At 24.6% G+C, this 27,448-nt stretch overlaps 1 protein-coding gene across 2 annotated transcripts in view; it reads right to left on the minus strand.

Moving 5' to 3' along the window:
- Positions 1 to 5,264: 5,264 nt before the first annotated feature.
- Positions 5,265 to 27,448, minus strand: part of LOC124387233 (butyrophilin subfamily 1 member A1-like) — a 51,888-nt gene continuing 29,704 nt past the window's right edge. Inside the window, exons 6-8 of one of the 2 annotated variants that reach the window (XM_046851458.1) lie at positions 12,517 to 12,543; positions 10,776 to 10,796; positions 5,265 to 5,912 (exon numbers count right to left, since the gene is read on the minus strand). In XM_046851458.1, the coding sequence (XP_046707414.1) occupies positions 5,623 to 5,912; positions 10,776 to 10,796; positions 12,517 to 12,543 (338 nt within the window). In that variant the 3' untranslated portion in view covers positions 5,265 to 5,622. The remainder of the gene's footprint in view (positions 5,913 to 10,775; positions 10,797 to 12,516; positions 12,544 to 27,448) is intronic. The other variant, XM_046851457.1, reaches the window with a different exon arrangement.

Below are 27,448 nucleotides of genomic sequence, written 5' to 3' on the forward strand. Positions count from 1 at the left end.
AATACTGTACCTGTTTAAGATAAGATAAGATAAGATAAGATAAGATAAGATAAGATAAGATAAGATAAACCTTTATTCGTCCCACAGTGGGGAAATTTCTATGTTACAGCAGCAAGACAAAGAAATAAAAATAGATGCAAATATATAAAAAAGAATATAGAAAAAATAAAAACAGAAATAAAAACAAATAATAATAATAATAACAAAGAAATAAAAATAAATGCAAATATATGAAAAATAATATACATATACTACAATAACAGTATATACACAGTACAATGTAACAATACAAATAGGAAAAAACTAAAGTACGTGTTTCAAGTCATATTTTAAGGTGGTATTGCACGTAATTGCGGGTAATATTGCACATAATATTGTACCTGATTCGTGTAATATTGCACACAGATAAAGTTATTGCACAGCTTAAAAGTAATAGCAGTGTTGTATGGTGGTGACTGGTTTTACTGGGAACAGCTTTGGTTGTACAGTCTAATAGCAGCAGGGAGAAAAGACCTTCTGTATCGCTCCTTCAGACACTTAGGATGTATCAGTCTGTCACTAAAAGAGCTGCTCAGAGATGTAACGGTTTCATACAGGGGGTGGGAGGCGTTCTGCAGCAATGATGATAGTTTAGCTACCATCCTCCTTTCTTCCACCTCCTGTACAGTGTCCAGAGGAATCCCCAGGACTGAGCTGGACTTCCTGATCAGCTTGTCCAGTCTCTTCCTGTCTGCAGTAGAGATGCTGCTGCACCAGCAGACCACACCATAGAAGATGGCTGAGGCCACCACAGAGTTAAAAAAGGTCTTCAGTAGCTCTCTTTGTACTCCAAAAGACCTTCATCTCTGATCTTTCTTATAAATGGCCTCAGTATTATCTGTCCAGTCCAGTTTGCTGTTCAGATGAACACCAGGTATTTGTAAGAGTTCACTCTCACAATGTTCTTTTAAATGTTCACTGGTGGCAATGAAGTTTGTTTGTGACTACGGAAATCCACCACCAGTTCTTTGATTTTCCCTGCGTTTATCTGGAGGAGCTCCGTTGGCACCAGTCCACAAAGTTCTGGATCAGTCCTCTAGGCTCCCTGTCGTCATCATCATCCGTGATCAGACCAACAATGGCAGAGTCATCAGAGAACTTCTGCAGGAATATAGAAAAATAAAAACAGAAATAAAAACAAATAATAATAATAATAATAATAATAATAATAATAATAATAATAATAATAATAATAATAATAATAATAATAATAATAATAATAATAATAATAATAATAATAATAATAATAATAATAATAATAATAATAATAATAATAATAATAATAATAATAATAATAATAATAATAATAATAATAATAATAATAATAATAATAATAATAATAATAATAATAATAATAATAATAATAATAATAATAATAATAATAATAATAATAATAATAATAATAATAATAATAATAATAATAATAATAATAATAATAATAATAATAATAATAATAATAATAATAATAATAATAATAATAATAATAATAATAATAATAATAATAATAATAATAATAATAATAATAATAATAATAATAATAATAATAATAATAATAATAATAATAATAATAATAATAATAATAATAATAATAATAATAATAATAATAATAATAATAATAATAATAATAATAATAATAATAATAATAATAATAATAATAATAATAATAATAATAATAATAATAATAATAATAATAATAATAATAATAATAATAATAATAATAATAATAATAATAATAATAATAATAATAATAATAATAATAATAATAATAATAATAATAATAATAATAATAATAATAATAATAATAATAATAATAATAATAATAATAATAATAATAATAATAATAATAATAATAATAATAATAATAATAATAATAATAATAATAATAATAATAATAATAATAATAATAATAATAATAATAATAATAATAATAATAATAATAATAATAATAATAATAATAATAATAATAATAATAATAATAATAATAATAATAATAATAATAATAATAATAATAATAATAATAATAATAATAATAATAATAATAATAATAATAATAATAATAATAATAATAATAATAATAATAATAATAATAATAATAATAATAATAATAATAATAATAATAATAATAATAATAATAATAATAATAATAATAATAATAATAATAATAATAATAATAATAATAATAATAATAATAATAATAATAATAATAATAATAATAATAATAATAATAATAATAATAATAATAATAATAATAATAATAATAATAATAATAATAATAATAATAATAATAATAATAATAATAATAATAATAATAATAATAATAATAATAATAATAATAATAATAATAATAATAATAATAATAATAATAATAATAATAATAATAATAATAATAATAATAATAATAATAATAATAATAATAATAATAATAATAATAATAATAATAATAATAATAATAATAATAATAATAATAATAATAATAATAATAATAATAATAATAATAATAATAATAATAATAATAATAATAATAATAATAATAATAATAATAATAATAATAATAATAATAATAATAATAATAATAATAATAATAATAATAATAATAATAATAATAATAATAATAATAATAATAATAATAATAATAATAATAATAATAATAATAATAATAATAATAATAATAATAATAATAATAATAATAATAATAATAATAATAATAATAATAATAATAATAATAATAATAATAATAATAATAATAATAATAATAATAATAATAATAATAATAATAATAATAATAATAATAATAATAATAATAATAATAATAATAATAATAATAATAATAATAATAATAATAATAATAATAATAATAATAATAATAATAATAATAATAATAATAATAATAATAATAATAATAATAATAATAATAATAATAATAATAATAATAATAATAATAATAATAATAATAATAATAATAATAATAATAATAATAATAATAATAATAATAATAATAATAATAATAATAATAATAATAATAATAATAATAATAATAATAATAATAATAATAATAATAATAATAATAATAATAATAATAATAATAATAATAATAATAATAATAATAATAATAATAATAATAATAATAATAATAATAATAATAATAATAATAATAATAATAATAATAATAATAATAATAATAATAATAATAATAATAATAATAATAATAATAATAATAATAATAATAATAATAATAATAATAATAATAATAATAATAATAATAATAATAATAATAATAATAATAATAATAATAATAATAATAATAATAATAATAATAATAATAATAATAATAATAATAATAATAATAATAATAATAATAATAATAATAATAATAATAATAATAAGACTCTGTGGTGGCCTCAGCCATCTTCTATGGTGTGGTCTGCTGGTGCAGCAGCATCTCTACTGCAGACAGGAAGAGACTGGACAAGCTGATCAGGAAGTCCAGCTCAGTCCTGGGGATTCCTCTGGACACTGTACAGGAGGTGGGAGAAAGGAGGATGGTAGCTAAACTATCATCATTGCTGGAGAACATCTCTCACCTCCTGTATGAAACAGTTTCATCTCTGAGCAGCTCCTTCAGTGACACACTGTTACATCCTAAGTGTCTGAAGGAGCGATACAGAAGGTCTTTTCTCCCTGCTGCTATTAGACTTTACAATCAGAGCTGCTCCCAGTGAACCAGTCACCATAATACACACTGTTATTACTGTTTACCTGCAATAATAACAATTACAAAGATTTTTATACAATACATGTGCAATAACAATCATTTAAAACCTTCTTCTTCCCTGAAAGACACTTTATTATCATTACTTTAGTCTGTTTAACACTTTAAATGATCTCACTTTAATTATAAAATAGTTATAAATCCTTTCTAATATAAAGGTTTTATTTTCTCTATAAAAACACGCTGAAAATTACGGAAGAACATTCACACAGGAAAAAAATCACAAAAAGGATCTCATAATTATAACTAATTATCTCATAATTATAACTTATTATCTCATAATTATAACTAATTATCTCATAATTATGAGATAAGTGGAGGCAGTCTGTGGCAGGGGAGCATTTTAGCGCATAACACCGGATCTGACGTCACTGCATTCTTTGCTCGAAAGCGCCTCATTGCGCAACCATGAAGATGTAACAGATATCATATGATTTAGTTTAATGACTGTATATTAGTTTAATTAGCTACTGGACATTATTATTATTATTATTATTATTATTATTATTATTATTATTATTATTATTAATATTATATTATAATATGGACTACTAATATATGTTACACATTCTGATTTATTCTGTTCGTTTTCATCAAGTGCACAATCATAATGTGTAACAATGAGACACTTCCGAGCAAAGAACGCAGTGACGTCAGATCCGGTGTTATGCGCAAAAATGCTCCCCTGCCACAGACTGCCTCCACTTATCTCATAATTATGAGATAAGTGGAGGCAGTCTGTGGCAGGGGAGCATTTTAGCGCATAACACCGGATCTGACGTCACTGCATTCTTTGCTCGAAAGCGCCTCATTGCGCAACCATGAAGATGTAACAGATATCATATGATTTAGTTTAATGACTGTATATTAGTTTAATTAGCTACTGGACATTATTATTATTATTATTATTATTATTATTATTATTATTATTATTATTATTATTATTATTAATATTATATTATAATGTGGACTACTAATATATGTAACACATTCTGATTTATTCTGTTCGTTTTCATCAAGTGCACAATCATAATGTGTAACAATGAGACGCTTCCGAGCAAAGAACGCAGTGACGTCAGATCCGGTGTTATGCGCTAAAATGCTCCCCTGCCACAGACTGCCTCCACTTATCTCATAATTATAACTAATTATCTCATAATTATAGATAATTATATCCTCAGTTATTAAAGAGAAAATTCCCCTGAATCATTTACACTTTACTCTTTATAATTATACTGAGTGCTGTTCAAGATTAATTCTGTAATGACTGTAAGTTTTTCATTGAAATTTATTTCATGCACCTGCTGATTTTAACTTTAACTGTGAAAATAAATCATAATAAAAATAATCTTTATTAATATTTTATTTGTGATGACAAAATTCCACAATCATAACATGTAAAATAAAAATACAGACTGTAGAATTAAAATAGTTTGTTTATGAAAAGAATAAAAAAAACAGGTATTAAAATAAAACTGTACAAAACTTTAACATGGAAAATGTTTTTATAAAATTTACCAGAAAAAACACTATTTTTATTTTCAACATTTAATAGATGATTAAAACTGTGAGGTGAAAAATGTATTCAGTATTAAATACAGATCAGTGGAGCTCCATCATTATACCAAGTATAGAAGTATGGAATGAGTTTGTGAGTGAAAGTCTGACCAGTGAAAGAGTAGATATGAGATCTGGAGTTCACATCATAAAAGGAGACCAGACCCTCATCATAATCCACAAACACCCCCAACTTCTCCACCTTCTCTCTCAGTGTGAGGGGGACACGAGGATCAGCAAGAGCCAAATACTGATTATCATACAGTCCCACAGTCCAGAATCCATTCTGAGGTCTCTATAATCCACTCCTTCCTGTTAATATTTTCTCTCATGACTCCTAATATCCAGTGAGTTTTCCCTCTGACCTGCACCTCATAATAAAATCTCCCTGAGGAGAAACTCTGATTTCCCACAACAGCAGGATAATAAGTAAATCTCTGTGGAGTATCAGTGAGATTCTGTTTTGTGTCTCCACATCTCACTTGTTTTCCATCATCAGACAGGATGAGTTCAGGATGTGCAGAATCAGGATCCAGAGTCACATCCACTGAGAGAAACACACAGTGTGTGATGTGAGTTTACAGATAAAAAACATTCAATCATCATCCAGTGGATCAAATTCATTATTATTTATAAGAGGATTTGTAGAAGATTCAATAATTAAACATTTATTTTAATAAAAAGAGAAAAACGTGTAGAGTTTATAGTGTGTGTGTATAAATAGCGCTTTGTTTTCACTTCATATGTGTGAAGTATCGCGTCTCTGTAGGACTTTTACTGAACCGGTTATGGAGCAGATTCATCTTCATCATTTCACCGTTTTAGATCCTGATTTCAGTTTCTGTTTTTGTAAAATTACTTTCATAACTGAGAAGTTAATCTGTGTTTGTTATTTATACTTTTATAAATTATTTTATTTATTGTTTATAGTGTTGCGGTACCTTTATTTTGAAATCTCGATTCACGTGAGCGGAAACACGGACATTATGGAGTCTCCACTAAAAGTGTGTTTTGTTGATAAAAGCACTTGAAATGTGATGATGAAGATTTAAACACTGTTTCTTTCTCACAGCAGCAGTAAACGAGGTGTTTAGTTTTGTGTGTGTGTATTGAATGTGAAGGTAAAATCTCATGACTCTGTTGCTCGCGCTTTGACTTTGTGTGAAGTGAATGTGATTGTTGTATTTAGTTGTTAATACTGGGTTTAGTTTTCACGGTGGATTTGAAGAAAAGTCTTGAAATAAACCAGTAGCAGGAGAAGCGCTTGTGTCTGTGTGTGTTTGGAGGAGAAACAGTTTCACCTTCACAGTTTTGTTCTCGTGTTGCTGTTTGTTCATCGCCCGACCAGAGTCTGGATTCTATTTACAATTTCACTCAACAATTCAGATTATCTGCCTTTTTCTTTTCTAATAAACACTTTAACATCCACTTCCATCTGTTCACACACACACACGATCCTGAAGGAGAAAAGCAGTTCAGTGAGTCTTTAGTGATAAATATCTGGTCAGTTTGAGCTTTTGGAAGAGAAACGAGACTCTTTTTAACTGCAGGATTATAAATTTCTTCTTCTTCTTTATCCAGAACAACAACATTCACCTCTGATAGACAGAGTTTTATACTCATCACTTTTCCACATACATGCTGTAACTAATGATTCTTTCAGAATAAAACATTATTTACACACAGTTTTCTACTATTATTTATAATCTTTAGTGTTTACAGGTGAAGCTGAATGTGATGAAATGATCAAGTTGAAGAGTGAAGGGTAAAAAACTGAGCTTTACTCAGAGTCTTCCAGTCTGATCTGACATCAGATACATCAGTCTGTCTGATCTGTAATGATGTAGAAAGTTCATCTGTGTTTCTCATCTTCCTCTCTTCTATTAATGAAGAAATAAAACTACACACAGCTATAAGGTGCTCTGTTAGAACTCGATGGAGAGGAATTTAATAGCAGGAGATAAAACAGTACAACTGGATCCAGACTCGATTATCTTTATGTAGCTGTGAGTAACCCGGATCTTAAACTCATCTCATTTCTGTGCTCAATTTTACAACCTCAAATTCATTCTGTTTCTATTTGAGAACTGAAAAGATCCTGAATGCAGATTACTGAATATCTGATACCTGATTTATTTTATATATAAAAACATTCAATCATCATCCAGTGGATCAAATTCATTATTATTTATAAGAGGATTTGTAGAAGATTCAATAATTAAACATTTATTTTAATAAAAAGAGAAAAACGTGTAGAGTTTATAGTGTGTGTGTATAAATAGCGCTTTGTTTTCACTTCATATGTGTGAAGTATCGCGTCTCTGTAGGACTTTTACTGAACCGGTTATGGAGCAGATTCATCTTCATCATTTCACCGTTTTAGATCCTGATTTCAGTTTCTGTTTTTGTAAAATTACTTTCATAACTGAGAAGTTAATCTGTGTTTGTTATTTATACTTTTATAAATTATTTTATTTATTGTTTATAGTGTTGCGGTACCTTTATTTTGAAACCTCGATTCACGTGAGCGGAAACACGGACATTATGGAGTCTCCACTAAAAGTGTGTTTTGTTGATAAAAGCACTTGAAATGTGATGATGAAGATTTAAACACTGTTTCTTTCTCACAGCAGCAGTAAACGAGGTGTTTAGTTTTGTGTGTGTGTATTGAATGTGAAGGTAAAATCTCATGACTCTGTTGCTCGCGCTTTGACTTTGTGTGAAGTGAATGTGATTGTTGTATTTAGTTGTTAATACTGGGTTTAGTTTTCACGGTGGATTTGAAGAAAAGTCTTGAAATAAACCAGTAGCAGGAGAAGCGCTTGTGTCTGTGTGTGTTTGGAGGAGAAACAGTTTCACCTTCACAGTTTTGTTCTCGTGTTGCTGTTTGTTCATCGCCCGACCAGAGTCTGGATTCTATTTACAATTTCACTCAACAATTCAGATTATCTGCCTTTTTCTTTTCTAATAAACACTTTAACATCCACTTCCATCTGTTCACACACACACACACACACACACACACACACACACGATCCTGAAGGAGAAAAGCAGTTCAGTGAGTCTTTAGTGATAAATATCTGGTCAGTTTGAGCTTTTGGAAGAGAAACGAGACTCTTTTTAACTGCAGGATTATAAATTTCTTCTTCTTCTTTATCCAGAACAACAACATTCACCTCTGATAGACAGAGTTTTATACTCATCACTTTTCCACATACATGCTGTAACTAATGATTCTTTCAGAATAAAACATTATTTACACACAGTTTTCTACTATTATTTATAATCTTTAGTGTTTACAGGTGAAGCTGAATGTGATGAAATGATCAAGTTGAAGAGTGAAGGGTAAAAAACTGAGCTTTACTCAGAGTCTTCCAGTCTGATCTGACATCAGATACATCAGTCTGTCTGATCTGTAATGATGTAGAAAGTTCATCTGTGTTTCTCATCTTCCTCTCTTCTATTAATGAAGAAATAAAACTACACACAGCTATAAGGTGCTCTGTTAGAACTCGATGGAGAGGAATTTAATAGCAGGAGATAAAACAGTACAACTGGATCCAGACTCGATTATCTTTATGTAGCTGTGAGTAACCCGGATCTTAAACTCATCTCATTTCTGTGCTCAATTTTACAACCTCAAATTCATTCTGTTTCTATTTGAGAACTGAAAAGATCCTGAATGCAGATTACTGAATATCTGATACCTGAATTATTATATATATATATATATATATATATATATATATATATATATATATATATATATATATATATATATATATATATATATATATATATATATATATATATATATATATATATATATATATATATATATATATATATATATATATATATATATATATATATATATATATATATATATATATATATATATATATATATATATATATATATATATATATATATATATATATATATATATATATATATATATATATATATATATATATATATATATATATATATATATATATATATATATATATATATATATATATATATATATATATATATATATATATATATATATATATATATATATATATATATATATATATATATATATATATATATATATATATATATATATATATATATATATATATATATATATATATATATATATATATATATATATATATATATATATATATATATATATATATATATATATATATATATATATATATATATATATATATATATATATATATATATATATATATATATATATATATATATATATATATATATATATATATATATATATATATATATATATATATATATATATATATATATATATATATATATATATATATATATATATATATATATATATATATATATATATATATATATATATATATATATATATATATATATATATATATATATATATATATATATATATATATATATATATATATATATATATATATATATATATATATATATATATATATATATATATATATATATATATATATATATATATATATATATATATATATATATATATATATATATATATATATATATATATATATATATATATATATATATATATATATATATATATATATATATATATATATATATATATATATATATATATATATATATATATATATATATATATATATATATATATATATATATATATATATATATATATATATATATATATATATATATATATATATATATATATATATATATATATATATATATATATATATATATATATATATATATATATATATATATATATATATATATATATATATATATATATATATATATATATATATATATATATATATATATATATATATATATATATATATATATATATATATATATATATATATATATATATATATATATATATATATATATATATATATATATATATATATATATATATATATATATATATATATATATATATATATATATATATATATATATATATATATATATATATATATATATATATATATATATATATATATATATATATATATGATAAAGAAAAAAAGAAAATCTGATAAGAAGAAAAAAAAACAATGTAAAGTTGTAAATGTGTTTGAGCTCTGTGCAGTAAAACTGTTTCTCTCTTTACTCACTATGACTATAAAAGAGAAGAAATATAAAGTATATATACATGTATAAACTATAACTAATATTATACTATTACACAGTTATACAGTGTTATAATTACTAGTCTACTTACAACCTGCACTCCATCATTTACTCTCAATATTAATGATGTAATTAATGTTTCTTTCACTGATACACACTTTTATTTTTTAGTTCTAGATTTAGTAGTTTAAATTCCCCCCCCCCACACACACATCAAAATTAAAATTGTTCTTACCTGCAAATAACTTTATATACTCTGTGAAGCAACATTTTATATTAATTTAACAAATACATTTGACAATACATATCACACAAATATAAAATTTATAACGAATATTTACACCACACAACAAAATTATTATGAAATTTCTGATGAATGTTTACACCACACAACAAAAATATTATGAAATTTCTGATGAATGTTTACACCACACAACAAAATTATTATGAAATTTCTGATGAATGTTTACACCACACAACAAAATTATTATGAAATTTCTGATGAATGTTTACACCACACAACAAAATTATTATGAAATTTCTGATGAATGTTTACACCACACAACAAAATTATTATGAAATTTCTGATGAATGTTTACACCACACAACAAAATTATTATGAAATTTCTGATGAATGTTTACACCACACAACAAAATTATTATGAAATTTCTGATGAATGTTTACACCACACAACAAAATTATTATGAAATTTCTGATGAATGTTTACACCACACAACAAAATTATTATGAAATTTCTGATGAATGTTTACACCACACAACAAAATTATTATGAAATTTCTGATGAATGTTTACACCACACAACAAAATTATTATGAAATTTCTGATGAATGTTTACACCACACAACAAAATTATTATGAAATTTCTGATGAATGTTTACACCACACAACAAAATTATTATGAAATTTCTGATGAATGTTTACACCACACAACAAAATTATTATGAAATTTCTGATGAATGTTTACACCACACAACAAAATTATTATGAAATTTCTGATGAATGTTTACACCACACAACAAAATTATTATGAAATTTCTGATGAATGTTTACACCACACAACAAAATTATTATGAAATTTCTGATGAATGTTTACACCACACAACAAAATTATTATGAAATTTCTGATGAATGTTTACACCACACAACAAAATTATTATGAAATTTCTGATGAATGTTTACACCACACAACAAAATTATTATGAAATTTCTGATGAATGTTTACACCACACAACAAAATTATTATGAAATTTCTGATGAATGTTTACACCACACAACAAAATTATTATGAAATTTCTGATGAATGTTTACACCACACAACAAAATTATTATGAAATTTCTGATGAATGTTTACACCACACAACAAAATTATTATGAAATTTCTGATGAATGTTTACACCACACAACAAAATTATTATGAAATTTCTGATGAATGTTTACACCACACAACAAAATTATTATGAAATTTCTGATGAATGTTTACACCACACAACAAAATTATTATGAAATTTCTGATGAATGTTTACACCACACAACAAAATTATTATGAAATTTCTATGAGAATCTTAGAAAATGTAAATATATTGATTCAGAATTTAATACCTGAAATTCAGATAAATTCATATATTATAATTTAGGGTAAAACTCCAATAATAAAAAGAACATTTAAAAAAAATGTTGTCAGAAAATTTGATTAGAAAAAGTAATAAAAAATGGATGGACCACAAAATCCAGAGAAAACATCTGAAATCCTCAGAATCAGTAAATGAACCAGAGTGTAATCAACTCAGTCTGGACCAATCACAACACACCAGATGTTTCCTCTGAATTTATGATTCCCTATTTAAAAAATAAATATATTAAATGAATTAATTTTTAAGACCTATATTTGATTTGTCTTGAAAACAGTCTTAAAAGCTACCAGTTTTCTTTGCGAAGCCAAAATATTCAGCCTTACCTGCTTTTATCTTCTGCTTTTCAAGCCCTGAGAATAAAACAGATAAAGTCTTTTAATTAAACAACCTGCAATATATTTCTTGTATGTTCCTCTGCCTGCTGTTGATCTTATTTGTGTTTAGTAAATTTAGTAAATTATTGTATTTAACATACTGTCTGGAGTACATTATTCTGCTTTTACCACAGTGGGTTTCTAATGATTATGGCATTTAAATAAATTAATGAACTCATATGTCTCTCTCTTTCTCACACACACACACACACACACACACACACACACACACACACACACACACACACACACACACACACACACACACACACACACACACACACACACACACACACACACACACACACACACACACACACACACACACACACACACACACACACACACACACACACACACACACACACACACACACACACACACACACACACACACACACACACACACACACACACACACACACACACACACACACACACACACACACACACACACACACACACACACACACACACACACACACACACACACACACACACACACACACACACACACACACACACACACACACACACACACACACACACACACACACACACACACACACACACACACACACACACACACACACACACACACACACACACACACACACACACACACACACACACACACACACACACACACACACACACACACACACACACACACACACACACACACACACACACACACACACACACACACACACACACACACACACACACACACACACACACACACACACACACACACACACACACACACACACACACACACACACACACACACACACACACACACACACACACACACACACACACACACACACACACACACACACACACACACACACACACACACACACACACACACACACACACACACACACACACACACACACACACACACACACACACACACACACACACACACACACACACACACACACACACACACACACACACACACACACACACACACACACACACACACACACACACACACACACACACACACACACACACACACACACACACACACACACACACACACACACACACACACACACACACACACACACACACACACACACACACACACACACACACACACACACACACACACACACACACACACACACACACACACACACACACACACACACACACACACACACACACACACACACACACACACACACACACACACACACACACACACACACACACACACACACACACACACACACACACACACACACACACACACACACACACACACACACACACACACACACACACACACACACACACACACACACACACACACACACACACACACACACACACACACACACACACACACACACACACACACACACACACACACACACACACACACACACACACACACACACACACACACACACACACACACACACACACACACACACACACACACACACACACACACACACACACACACACACACACACACACACACACACACACACACACACACACACACACACACACACACACACACACACACACACACACACACACACACACACACACACACACACACACACACACACACACACACACACACACACACACACACACACACACACACACACACACACACACACACACACACACACACACACACACACACACACACACACACACACACACACACACACACACACACACACACACACACACACACACACACACACACACACACACACACACACACACACACACACACACACACACACACACACACACACACACACACACACACACACACACACACACACACACACACACACACACACACACACACACACACACACACACACACACACACACACACACACACACACACACACACACACACACACACACACACACACACACACACACACACACACACACACACACACACACACACACACACACACACACACACACACACACACACACACACACACACACACACACACACACACACACACACACACACACACACACACACACACACACACACACACACACACACACACACACACACACACACACACACACACACACACACACACACACACACACACACACACACACACACACACACACACACACACACACACACACACACACACACACACACACACACACACACACACACACACACACACACACACACACACACACACACACACACACACACACACACACACACACACACACACACACACACACACACACACACACACACACACACACACACACACACACACACACACACACACACACACACACACACACACACACACACACACACACACACACACACACACACACACACACACACACACACACACACACACACACACACACACACACACACACACACACACACACACACACACACACACACACACACACACACACACACACACACACACACACACACACACACACACACACACCTTTCTTGTAACAAATAACTGCAGTTATAATCGATCCAACAGCAATAAGACATGATGAAACTGAAACGCCGACAATCCACTTCCAAACATCAAAGACTTTATCTAAAATAAAATCACAGTGTTAGATATTTATAAGAATCTGTACAAAATCTATTTAATAACATCAAAACATACATTTTTCCACCAATAGAATAAAATAGAAATAAACTGTGTAATAGAGTGAAAAGAGCTGCACAAAATTTGCTAACATTTATTTAAACAAACATGAGAAGAAGCTGTAATTTCTTCCCGCTGTCCAGATTTGCAACTTCTTGTGGCCCAAACAGTTTAACAACCTTCTAGTTACCTTAATATTAAATATGATCAACATGTATTTTTTGTTAAGTTCATTTCAATTAAATCATCAGTTTAATTTTAAAGACAAAAAGTTCATTCTCACCTGCATTTTGCTTCTCCCTCTGAAGCTCTGAGGCTAAAACAGAAAATTGTTTTGAGTATTTTCTTAAAACAAATCTATGTAAAATAGATTAAACTGTGTAATATAGTGAAAAGAGCTGCACAAAATTTGCTAACATTTATTTAAACAAACATGAGAAGAAGCTGTAATTTCTTCCCGCTGTCCAGATTTGCAACTTCTTGTGGCCCAAACAGTTAAACAACCTTCTAGTTACCTTAATATTAAATATGATCAACATGTATTTTTTGTTAAGTTTATTCCAATTTAATAATTAGTTAATTTGATGAAAAGTTCATTCTTACCTGCTTTTTGCTTCTGCTTTTGAAGCTCTGAGAATAAAACAGATATTTTTAATTAAATTTGATAAGAATAATTTTGTTAAGTTTATTCCAATTTAATAATTAGTTAATTTGATGAAAAGTTCATTCTCACCTGCATTTTGTTTCTCCCTCTGAAGCTCTGAGGCTAAAACAGAAAATTGTTTTGAGTCTTAAAACAAATCTATGTAAAATAGAAATAAACTGTGTAATAGAGTGAAAAGAGCTGCACAGAATTTGATAACATTTATTTAAACAAACATAAGAAGAAGCTGTAATTTCTTCCCGCTGTCCAGATTTGCTACTTCTCGTGGCCCAAACAGTTTAACAACCTTTTAGTTACCTTAATATTAAATATGATCAACATGTATTTTTGTTAAGTTTATTCCAATTTAATAATTAGTTAATTTGATGAAAAGTTCATTCTCACCTGCATTTTGCTTCTCCTTTTGAAGCTCTGAGGCTAAAACAGAAAATTGTTTTGAGTAGTTTCTTAAAACAAATCTATGTAAAATAGAAATAAACTGTGTAATAGAGTGAAAAGAGCTGCACAGAATTTGATAACATTTATTTAAACAAACATGAGAAGGAGCTGTAATTTCTTCCCGCTGTCCAGATTTGCAACTTCTTGTGGCCCAAACAGTTTAACAACCTTCTAGTTACCTTAATATTAAATATGATCAACATGTATTTTTGTTAAGTTTATTCCAATTTAATAATTAGTTAATTTGATGAAAAGTTCATTCTCACCTGCATTTTGCTTCTCCTTCTGAAGCTCTGAGGCTAAAACAGAAAATAGTTTTGAGTATTTTCTTAAAACAAATCTATGTAAAATAGATTAGACTGTGTAATAGAGTGAAAGGAGCTGCACAGAATTTGATAACATTTATTTAACAAACATGAGAAGAAGCTGTAATTTTTTCCCGCTGTCCAGATTTGCAACTTCTTGTGGCCCAAACAGTTTAACAACCTTCTAGTTACCTTAATATTAAATTTGATCAACATGTATTTTTTGTTAAGTTTATTCCAATTTAATAATTAGTTAATTTGATGAAAAGTTCATTCTCACCTGCATTTTGCTTCTCCATTTGAAGCTGTGAGGCTAAAACAGAAAATTGTTTTGAGTATTTTCTTAAAACAAATCTATGTAAAATAGAAATAAACTGTGTAATAGAGTGAAAAGAGCTGCACAAAATTTGCTAACATTTATTTAAACAAACAAGAGAAGATGTTGTAATTTCCTCCTGCTGTCCAGATTTGCAACTTCTTGTGGCCCAAACAGTTTAACAACCTTCTAGTTACCTTAATATTAATAATAATAATAATAATAATAATAATAATAATAATAATAATAATAATAATAATAATAATAATAATAATAATAATAATAATAATAATAATAATAATAATAATAATAATAATAATAATAATAATAATAATAATAATAATAATAATAATAATAATAATAATAATAATAATAATAATAATAATAATAATAATAATAATAATAATAATAATAATAATAATAATAATAATAATAATAATAATAATAATAATAATAATAATAATAATAATAATAATAATAATAATAATAATAATAATAATAATAATAATAATAATAATAATAATAATAATAATAATAATAATAATAATAATAATAATAATAATAATAATAATAATAATAATAATAATAATAATAATAATAATAATAATAATAATAATAATAATAATAATAATAATAATAATAATAATAATAATAATAATAATAATAATAATAATAATAATAATAATAATAATAATAATAATAATAATAATAATAATAATAATAATAATAATAATAATAATAATAATAATAATAATAATAATAATAATAATAATAATAATAATAATAATAATAATAATAATAATAATAATAATAATAATAATAATAATAATAATAATAATAATAATAATAATAATAATAATAATAATAATAATAATAATAATAATAATAATAATAATAATAATAATAATAATAATAATAATAATAATAATAATAATAATAATAATAATAATAATAATAATAATAATAATAATAATAATAATAATAATAATAATAATAATAATAATAATAATAATAATAATAATAATAATAATAATAATAATAATAATAATAATAATAATAATAATAATAATAATAATAATAATAATAATAATAATAATAATAATAATAATAATAATAATAATAATAATAATAATAATAATAATAATAATAATAATAATAATAATAATAATAATAATAATAATAATAATAATAATAATAATAATAATAATAATAATAATAATAATAATAATAATAATAATAATAATAATAATAATAATAATAATAATAATAATAATAATAATAATAATAATAATAATAATAATAATAATAATAATAATAATAATAATAATAATAATAATAATAATAATAATAATAATAATAATAATAATAATAATAATAATAATAATAATAATAATAATAATAATAATAATAATAATAATAATAATAATAATAATAATAATAATAATAATAATAATAATAATAATAATAATAATAATAATAATAATAATAATAATAATAATAATAATAATAATAATAATAATAATAATAATAATAATAATAATAATAATAATAATAATAATAATAATAATAATAATAATAATAATAATAATAATAATAATAATAATAATAATAATAATAATAATAATAATAATAATAATAATAATAATAATAATAATAATAATAATAATAATAATAATAATAATAATAATAATAATAATAATAATAATAATAATAATAATAATAATAATAATAATAATAATAATAATAATAATAATAATAATAATAATAATAATAATAATAATAATAATAATAATAATAATAATAATAATAATAATAATAATAATAATAATAATAATAATAATAATAATAATAATAATAATAATAATAATAATAATAATAATAATAATAATAATAATAATAATAATAATAATAATAATAATAATAATAATAATAATAATAATAATAATAATAATAATAATAATAATAATAATAATAATAATAATAATAATAATAATAATAATAATAATAATAATAATAATAATAATAATAATAATAATAATAATAATAATAATAATAATAATAATAATAATAATAATAATAATAATAATAATAATAATAATAATAATAATAATAATAATAATAATAATAATAATAATAATAATAATAATAATAATAATAATAATAATAATAATAATAATAATAATAATAATAATAATAATAATAATAATAATAATAATAATAATAATAATAATAATAATAATAATAATAATAATAATAATAATAATAATAATAATAATAATAATAATAATAATAATAATAATAATAATAATAATAATAATAATAATAATAATAATAATAATAATAATAATAATAATAATAATAATAATAATAATAATAATAATAATAATAATAATAATAATAATAATAATAATAATAATAATAATAATAATAATAATAATAATAATAATAATAATAATAATAATAATAATAATAATAATAATAATAATAATAATAATAAGACAGACATTGTTTTTTACTCCTTATTTTGAACATGAAACCATTTCATACTTAAATTAGTGGTTTCCTTTTCCTAATAATAATGGGCAGTAAATTGATAAATAAACAATAAATAAAAATTAGGGCTGTCAGAAAAAAGGTATTTATACATTTTACTTTATAAAAACTGGATCTGTAAGCCATTTTGCCAAAAGGCCAATGTGAGAAATAGAATAAAGGAATACATTTTGGATGAATATTTAAGATGAATATATGTAAGTAGTATTAAACAGGCACTTATAAGAGTCACACTGTTCAGGTGGTTAAATGATGTTTTATTAGTTAAATAAATTATAAACTGTTTAACTTACAGTTTACACAACATGATCCAAATAGTTTAGCAATGCAGTTTACACAAGAACTGTTAAAGAGTTACTGTACCTGGCAATAGAGACACACAGAGACTGTGTGGGAAGTTCTGACTACAGAATGCTTCCCTGAGCGTTTCACCAAATTTCCTTAAATACCCAAACCATCATAAACATTTAAATGTAAAAAAATAGTCATTCCCATTAAGGTCAAACCAGAAAAAAATATTTTATTGTATTGAGACCTTTATTGGTGCCTTGTACTAAAATTTTATATTTATGCATCCACCTATTTGCATTCTCCAGGATCCTCAGAAGGTTCATTTACCTTTTTTTTTTCTTAAAGTGTAGCTCAATTGGCAAATATACATATAACATTTGGGCACAGGTTTGTAGAATGGTTAAAACAGGTTAATCTTTTCTTTACACTTTCTTACATTTATTGCTTTTTTTTCTGTACCAACACAAATCTGGCCAGAATAACAGTGTTCAATGTTTGCTGACTGGCAGATTACCAAGCAGGAACAACTGCAGTTTTTTATTTCTGCTGTTCAGGCACTCACACCGCAAAGACGAAACAATGAAATATAACACATAACTATTTTATCTCAACTTCAAACAACAGTTGATGTGAAGCTTTTGGATCTGTTTACATCTGTTTGTTTGCAAGTTGTATAAATAAGTTGTAACAATCCAGAGTTCAGTTTTCTCTAAAACCAGCTTTTATAACTCCACTAAACATACAAAACTCTGAGGAGGAGAAACCTGGTGTTAAAATAACTGGTAACAAACTTTGAATCTAAATAGCTCCCATGTACACACACACACACACACACACACACAGATTTCATACCTGATTGAGATTCCATAAGGGTGAGAAAAATCTCAAAAATCATATACGAAAACAGCCCTGAAAGAGAGTAAAGCAACAGTGTGTCAGTTTTAGATGAAAAAGTTGAATAAGTTACACCAGGAGAACTACTTAATACATACATATATTCAAAGTCCAAATACTCACTCATTTTAATGGTTTATATTTCCGTAAAACAATAAAAGATAAAGCTTCCGTGTGTAAGTCCACACTTTCAGTTTAGTTTGCTTTCATTTGTGGAACCTGTTGGAACCTGTTCTTTAAACACACCTTTTTCTGTAGAAGCTTCCTTAGAAGTAAAGCACACACACATTACAATAATCCAGTGGTGCAAAAAAAAAAAAAAAAAAAAAAAAAAAAAAAAAAAAAAAAAAAAAAAAAAAAAAAAAAAAAAAAAAAAAAAAAAAAAAAAAAAAAAAAAAAAAAAAAAAAAAAAAAAAAAAAAAAAAAAAAAAAAAAAAAAAAAAAAAAAAAAAAAAAAAAAAAAAAAAAAAAAAAAAAAAAAAAAAAAAAAAAAAAAAAAAAAAAAAAAAAAAAAAAAAAAAAAAAAAAAAAAAAAAAAAAAAAAAAAAAAAAAAAAAAAAAAAAAAAAAAAAAAAAAAAAAAAAAAAAAAAAAAAAAAAAAAAAAAAAAAAAAAAAAAAAAAAAAAAAAAAAAAAAAAAAAAAAAAAAAAAAAAAAAAAAAAAAAAAAAAAAAAAAAAAAAAAAAAAAAAAAAAAAAAAAAAAAAAAAAAAAAAAAAAAAAAAAAAAAAAAAAAAAAAAAAAAAAAAAAAAAAAAAAAAAAAAAAAAAAAAAAAAAAAAAAAAAAAAAAAAAAAAAAAAAAAAAAAAAAAAAAAAAAAAAAAAAAAAAAAAAAATCTGATTAAAAATTGTGTTATGGTCAGGTTTATGCTCACATGTGCCTCACCTCAGTCAAAATACAGTTACTCCCTATGACCCCATCTAAATCTGTGTAAAAAGGAAAAGTACTGACACATAAGACATCCTGAGCAACCAGATAATTCTTCTCTGTTTAAAGCTATAAGACAGCGCAGAGACGTATCTGTCCTGAAAACATGAGTCTTGTGGATATTCTGTAATATTAACTCTGAAGAGTTAAATCATCTTTGGCAGTTTGCTGTGGTACAAGAGGAATAATGTGCTAGAATCCACAGTACAGTAGAGATATTATAGAGTTTATATTCCAACAATATGATTTTCAGTTGCTGATCATTTATTTCAATTATCAAGCTTTCCTTGCCCAGCAGCATCTCTTAAAGAGATGATTAATGTGTCAAAAAGTGGAAAACATATTGGAAGGGAATCCTTAAGTCCATTGTTAATAAAATAATATAGTGAATATTCGAATATGTTGAATGTACTGTTCGGGTGTCTGATTGCCTGTCAGAGCTGCATCACCTTCCATTACATCTTCCATTACAGTGCTTTAAAAAAACAATAACTTTTTTTTATCTGTTGAATCTTCTGTTTTATTTCTTTCCATTGTTAATTATATGAATTCACTACATAACGTAGTAATTAATTATTGATTATTTCATATCATTACTGCTTTTCCTGGTTAATCTGTATGTAGTTGTAAGTGTTTTGTTGCCTTTAGATGAGGCCACAATTCCAATATAATTGTTTTATTATTTAACATAAAAATAGAAAACTTTGGTTCAAATCTATCCTTTCTCTTTTGTAAAATTAAAGAAAAAAACTAATTCAAACTTAGAAAAACACTAATAAAACTAATAATAATAATAATAATTATAATAATTATAATAATTATACAAAAAATATAAATGTAATAAACCAGTCACTCTGACCTCAAATGTGTAAAAACACTAATCCGAAGTTAAACAACAGTGCAAACTTCATCTGTGTACCAGGCTGATGGCAATAATAAAATTGTAGTAATTTAATTAAAGACAAAAAACTGTGTATAAACAGACAGACTGGTGAGCAAAGTCCTTCAAATTCTGCAGTGATCTAATTTCAGAGATGTGGCTGATTACAATCTCACTTAAGGTTTCGAAGGTACGGCCCACACAACCTTCATTCTGCATCATGGATCCATAATGGCAGAGAGCAATACAAATATGACAGAGAATAAACAATGGCACCAATACACAGAGGGCAGAGCTCTGTCCTGGTGATGCCATATAAACTATTGGGAATATTTCAAATACATAAAACTTACAACATCCTGACTGTAAAACACCTCCCAACTAATACTTTTACCTTTATTACAGCATCAAGTCTTTGTGAATAAATCTCTATTATCTTCACAGATCTAAACGTTGTAATTTTATCCCACTCTTCTTTGCAAAAAAGTTTGCAAAAGCTCTGTCATATTACAAGGGGATCTCATGTGCATTTGTAGAATACTATTTGCAATTTCTTTTTATCTTAAATAAAGATGTTTGTCAGCAATGACCTTCACTGCCATAATTCTTTTAATGAGCTCTTTTAGTTTGTTTATTGTCAGAAATAGAAATTTACTAATCTAAATAAATGTTCCAGTGGTATTTAATGGTAAATTAGTTATTTGAACAAATGATTATTTAAGTGATCCTTTGAATATATGAATGCATGATGCAGTGTTTTGAACATTCTGCAGTCTGTGTTACAAGTGCTGACTTTTGTGTGTTTTCTGTTTAGTTTTAGTTTTGTATCTGTGATTAATGCAAAAATAACAGTAAAAAAACTGCATGCAGTTATACAATTAGCCAATCATGAATCATCAGCACAACATGTACAGTACAATCATGCAGATACACATATCAAAGTTTAGTTAATGTTTATTTGTATTTTTCCAATGGGAAAATTTCACCTTCATGACTTTAAAATATCTGAGAGGAGGATAGTGTGTAAAAGAGTAAGACAGAGGGTACTAACAGTTCTAGTCGTGTTTATCACATGAAATGAAACAATGTGGCTTCCATTCTCATTATTCAGAATTAAAATAGCATTTGATCCAGCACATTCAACTATGGTGCACGTTTTATATTGTGCAAATCAACACAAACTTAATGAAAACGCAAATCATTTATGATAGTTTAGGACTACAATTGCTATGACAGTTTTATACAACAACATATTCAATGAACAGATTTGTACTTAAGACTCAGATTGATCATTTTGAGGTAAATAAAATGGTTTACATGAACACAGCTCTAAGGGTAGGCACTGTTATCCTGAATTTTTATCTAATTAATCAATTTAATTGTATTCTTATATTATGTAAGATTTGGTGTATTACTATATAAATGTAAGTAAAATCTTCTACTCCTGTTGATATATTTAAATGTGTGAATAACTAAGTATAATGAATTCAAATGAATAAGTTTTTGTACTGATCACGACCTCCACTGCATCGGATACGGACAACATATTTCTTAGCTTAGAAATATTTCTTAGGTGAAAGAAGGCTGTTTTTGTAACTTGATTGATATGATTTTTAAAAGACAAGTCGCTGTCTAAAATAACACCCAGGTCTTTTACCGTTGAACTAGTGGTTACAGAACATCCGCCTAAATGCAGGTTGAGATGCTGGAGCGTCTGTATACTAGTTTTTGGGCTGATGAGCAAAATCTCAGTCTTATCAGAATTTAAAAGTAGAAAGTTATGGGTCATCCAATCTCTTATTTCCTTAACACACTCAGTTATTCGAGCTAATTGGGTTGTAAAATTAAAGAAAAAAACATTTACAAATTCAAACTTAGAAAAACACTAATAAAACTAATAATAATTATAATAATAATAATAATAATAATAATAATAATAATAATAATAATAATAATAATAATAATAATAATAATAATAATAATAATAATAATAATAATAATAATAATAATAATAATAATAATAATAATAATAATAATAATAATAATAATAATAATAATAATAATAATAATAATAATAATAATAATAATAATAATAATAATAATAATAATAATAATAATAATAATAATAATAATAATAATAATAATAATAATAATAATAATAATAATAATAATAATAATAATAATAATAATAATAATAATAATAATAATAATAATAATAATAATAATAATAATAATAATAATAATAATAATAATAATAATAATAATAATAATAATAATAATAATAATAATAATAATAATAATAATAATAATAATAATAATAATAATAATAATAATAATAATAATAATAATAATAATAATAATAATAATAATAATAATAATAATAATAATAATAATAATAATAATAATAATAATAATAATAATAATAATAATAATAATAATAATAATAATAATAATAATAATAATAATAATAATAATAATAATAATAATAATAATAATAATAATAATAATAATAATAATAATAATAATAATAATAATAATAATAATAATAATAATAATAATAATAATAATAATAATAATAATAATAATAATAATAATAATAATAATAATAATAATAATAATAATAATAATAATAATAATAATAATAATAATAATAATAATAATAATAATAATAATAATAATAATAATAATAATAATAATAATAATAATAATAATAATAATAATAATAATAATAATAATAATAATAATAATAATAATAATAATAATAATAATAATAATAATAATAATAATAATAATAATAATAATAATAATAATAATAATAATAATAATAATAATAATAATAATAATAATAATAATAATAATAATAATAATAATAATAATAATAATAATAATAATAATAATAATAATAATAATAATAATAATAATAATAATAATAATAATAATAATAATAATAATAATAATAATAATAATAATAATAATAATAATAATAATAATAATAATAATAATAATAATAATAATAATAATAATAATAATAATAATAATAATAATAATAATAATAATAATAATAATAATAATAATAATAATAATAATAATAATAATAATAATAATAATAATAATAATAATAATAATAATAATAATAATAATAATAATAATAATAATAATAATAATAATAATAATAATAATAATAATAATAATAATAATAATAATAATAATAATAATAATAATAATAATAATAATAATAATAATAATAATAAAGACAAAAACTGTGTAAGAAACAGACAGATAAAACAGACAGACTGGTGAGTAAAGTCCTTCAAATTCTGCAGTGATCTAATTTCAGAGATGTGGCTGATTACAATCTTACTGAAGGTTTTGAAGGTACGGCCCACACAACCTTCATGCTGCATCATGGATCCATAATGGCAGCGAACAATACAAATATGACAGAAAATAAACAATGGCACCAATACACAGAGGGCAGAGCTCTGTCCTGGTGATGCCATATAAATTATTGGGAATATTTAAAATACATAAAACTTACAACACCCTGACTGTAAAACACATCCCAACTAATACTTTTACCTTTATTACAGCATCAAGTCTTTGTGAATAAATCTCTATTATCTTCACATATCGAAACTTTGTAATTTTATCCCACTCTTCTTTGCAAAAAAGTTTGCAAAAGCTCTGTCATATTACAAAGGGATCTCATGTGCATTTGTAGAATCCTATTTGCAATTTCTTTTCATCTTAAATAAAGATGTTTATCAGCAATGATCTTCACTGCCATAATTCTTTTAATGAGCTCTTTTAGTTTGTTTATTGTCAGAAATAGAAATTTACTAATCTAAATAAATGTTCCAGTGGTATTTCATGGTAAATTAGTTATTTGAACAAATAATTATTTAAGTGATCCTTTGAATATATGAATGCATGATGCAGTGTTTTGAACATTCTGCAGTCTGTGTTACAAGTGCTGACTTTTGTGTGTTTTCTGTTTAGTTTTAGTTTTGTATCTGTGATTAATGCAAAAATAACAGTAAAAAACTGCATGCAGTTATACAATTACCCAACCATGAATCATCAGCACAACATGTACAGTACAATCATGCAGATACACATATCAAAGTTTAGTTAATGTTTATTTGTATTTTTCCAATGGGAAAATTTCACCTTCATGACTTTAAAATATCTGAGAGGAGGATAGTGTGTAAAAGAGTAAGACAGAGGGTACTAACAGTTCTAGTCGTGTTTATCACATGAAATGAAACAATGTGGCTTCCATTCTCATTATTCAGAATTAAAATAGCATTTGATCCAGCACATTCAACTATGGTGCACGTTTTATATTGTGCAAATCAACACAAACTTAATGAAAACGCAAATCATTTATGATAGTTTAGGACTACAATTGCTATGACAGTTTTATACAACAACATATTCAATGAACAGATTTGTACTTAAGACTCCAGATTGATCATTTTGAGGTAAATAAAATGGTTTACATGAACACAGCTCTAAGGGTAGGCACTGTTATCCTGAATTTTTATCTAATTAATCAATTTAATTGTATTCTTATATTATGTAAGATTTGGTGTATTACTATATAAATGTAAGTAAAATCTTCTACTCCTGTTGATATATTTAAATGTGTGAATAACTAAGTATAATGAATTCAAATGAATAAGTTTTTGTACTGATCACGACCTCCACTGCCCCCAAACCAGTCAGCAGTTTTAAAGAGAGGTGACACCATTTTCGTGTGCAGTTGCGTGTGCTTTCTTAGATATTTAAGTGAGTAGATAGATGACAAATGTTTAAGTCCGTTTTTGTTTTTATTTCCCACTGAATGTGTGTGAGTGTAGGGTGGTCAACCAATGGCCAACGACGGAATCCACTGGTGTGGGTGATGCTGCGTATTGGTCTTTCTCATGCTGCTGTAAAAATAACTAAAATGGATA

This window comes from Silurus meridionalis, chromosome 6 (genome assembly GCF_014805685.1).
Source record: "Silurus meridionalis isolate SWU-2019-XX chromosome 6, ASM1480568v1, whole genome shotgun sequence".
NCBI lineage: Eukaryota > Metazoa > Chordata > Actinopteri > Siluriformes > Siluridae > Silurus > Silurus meridionalis.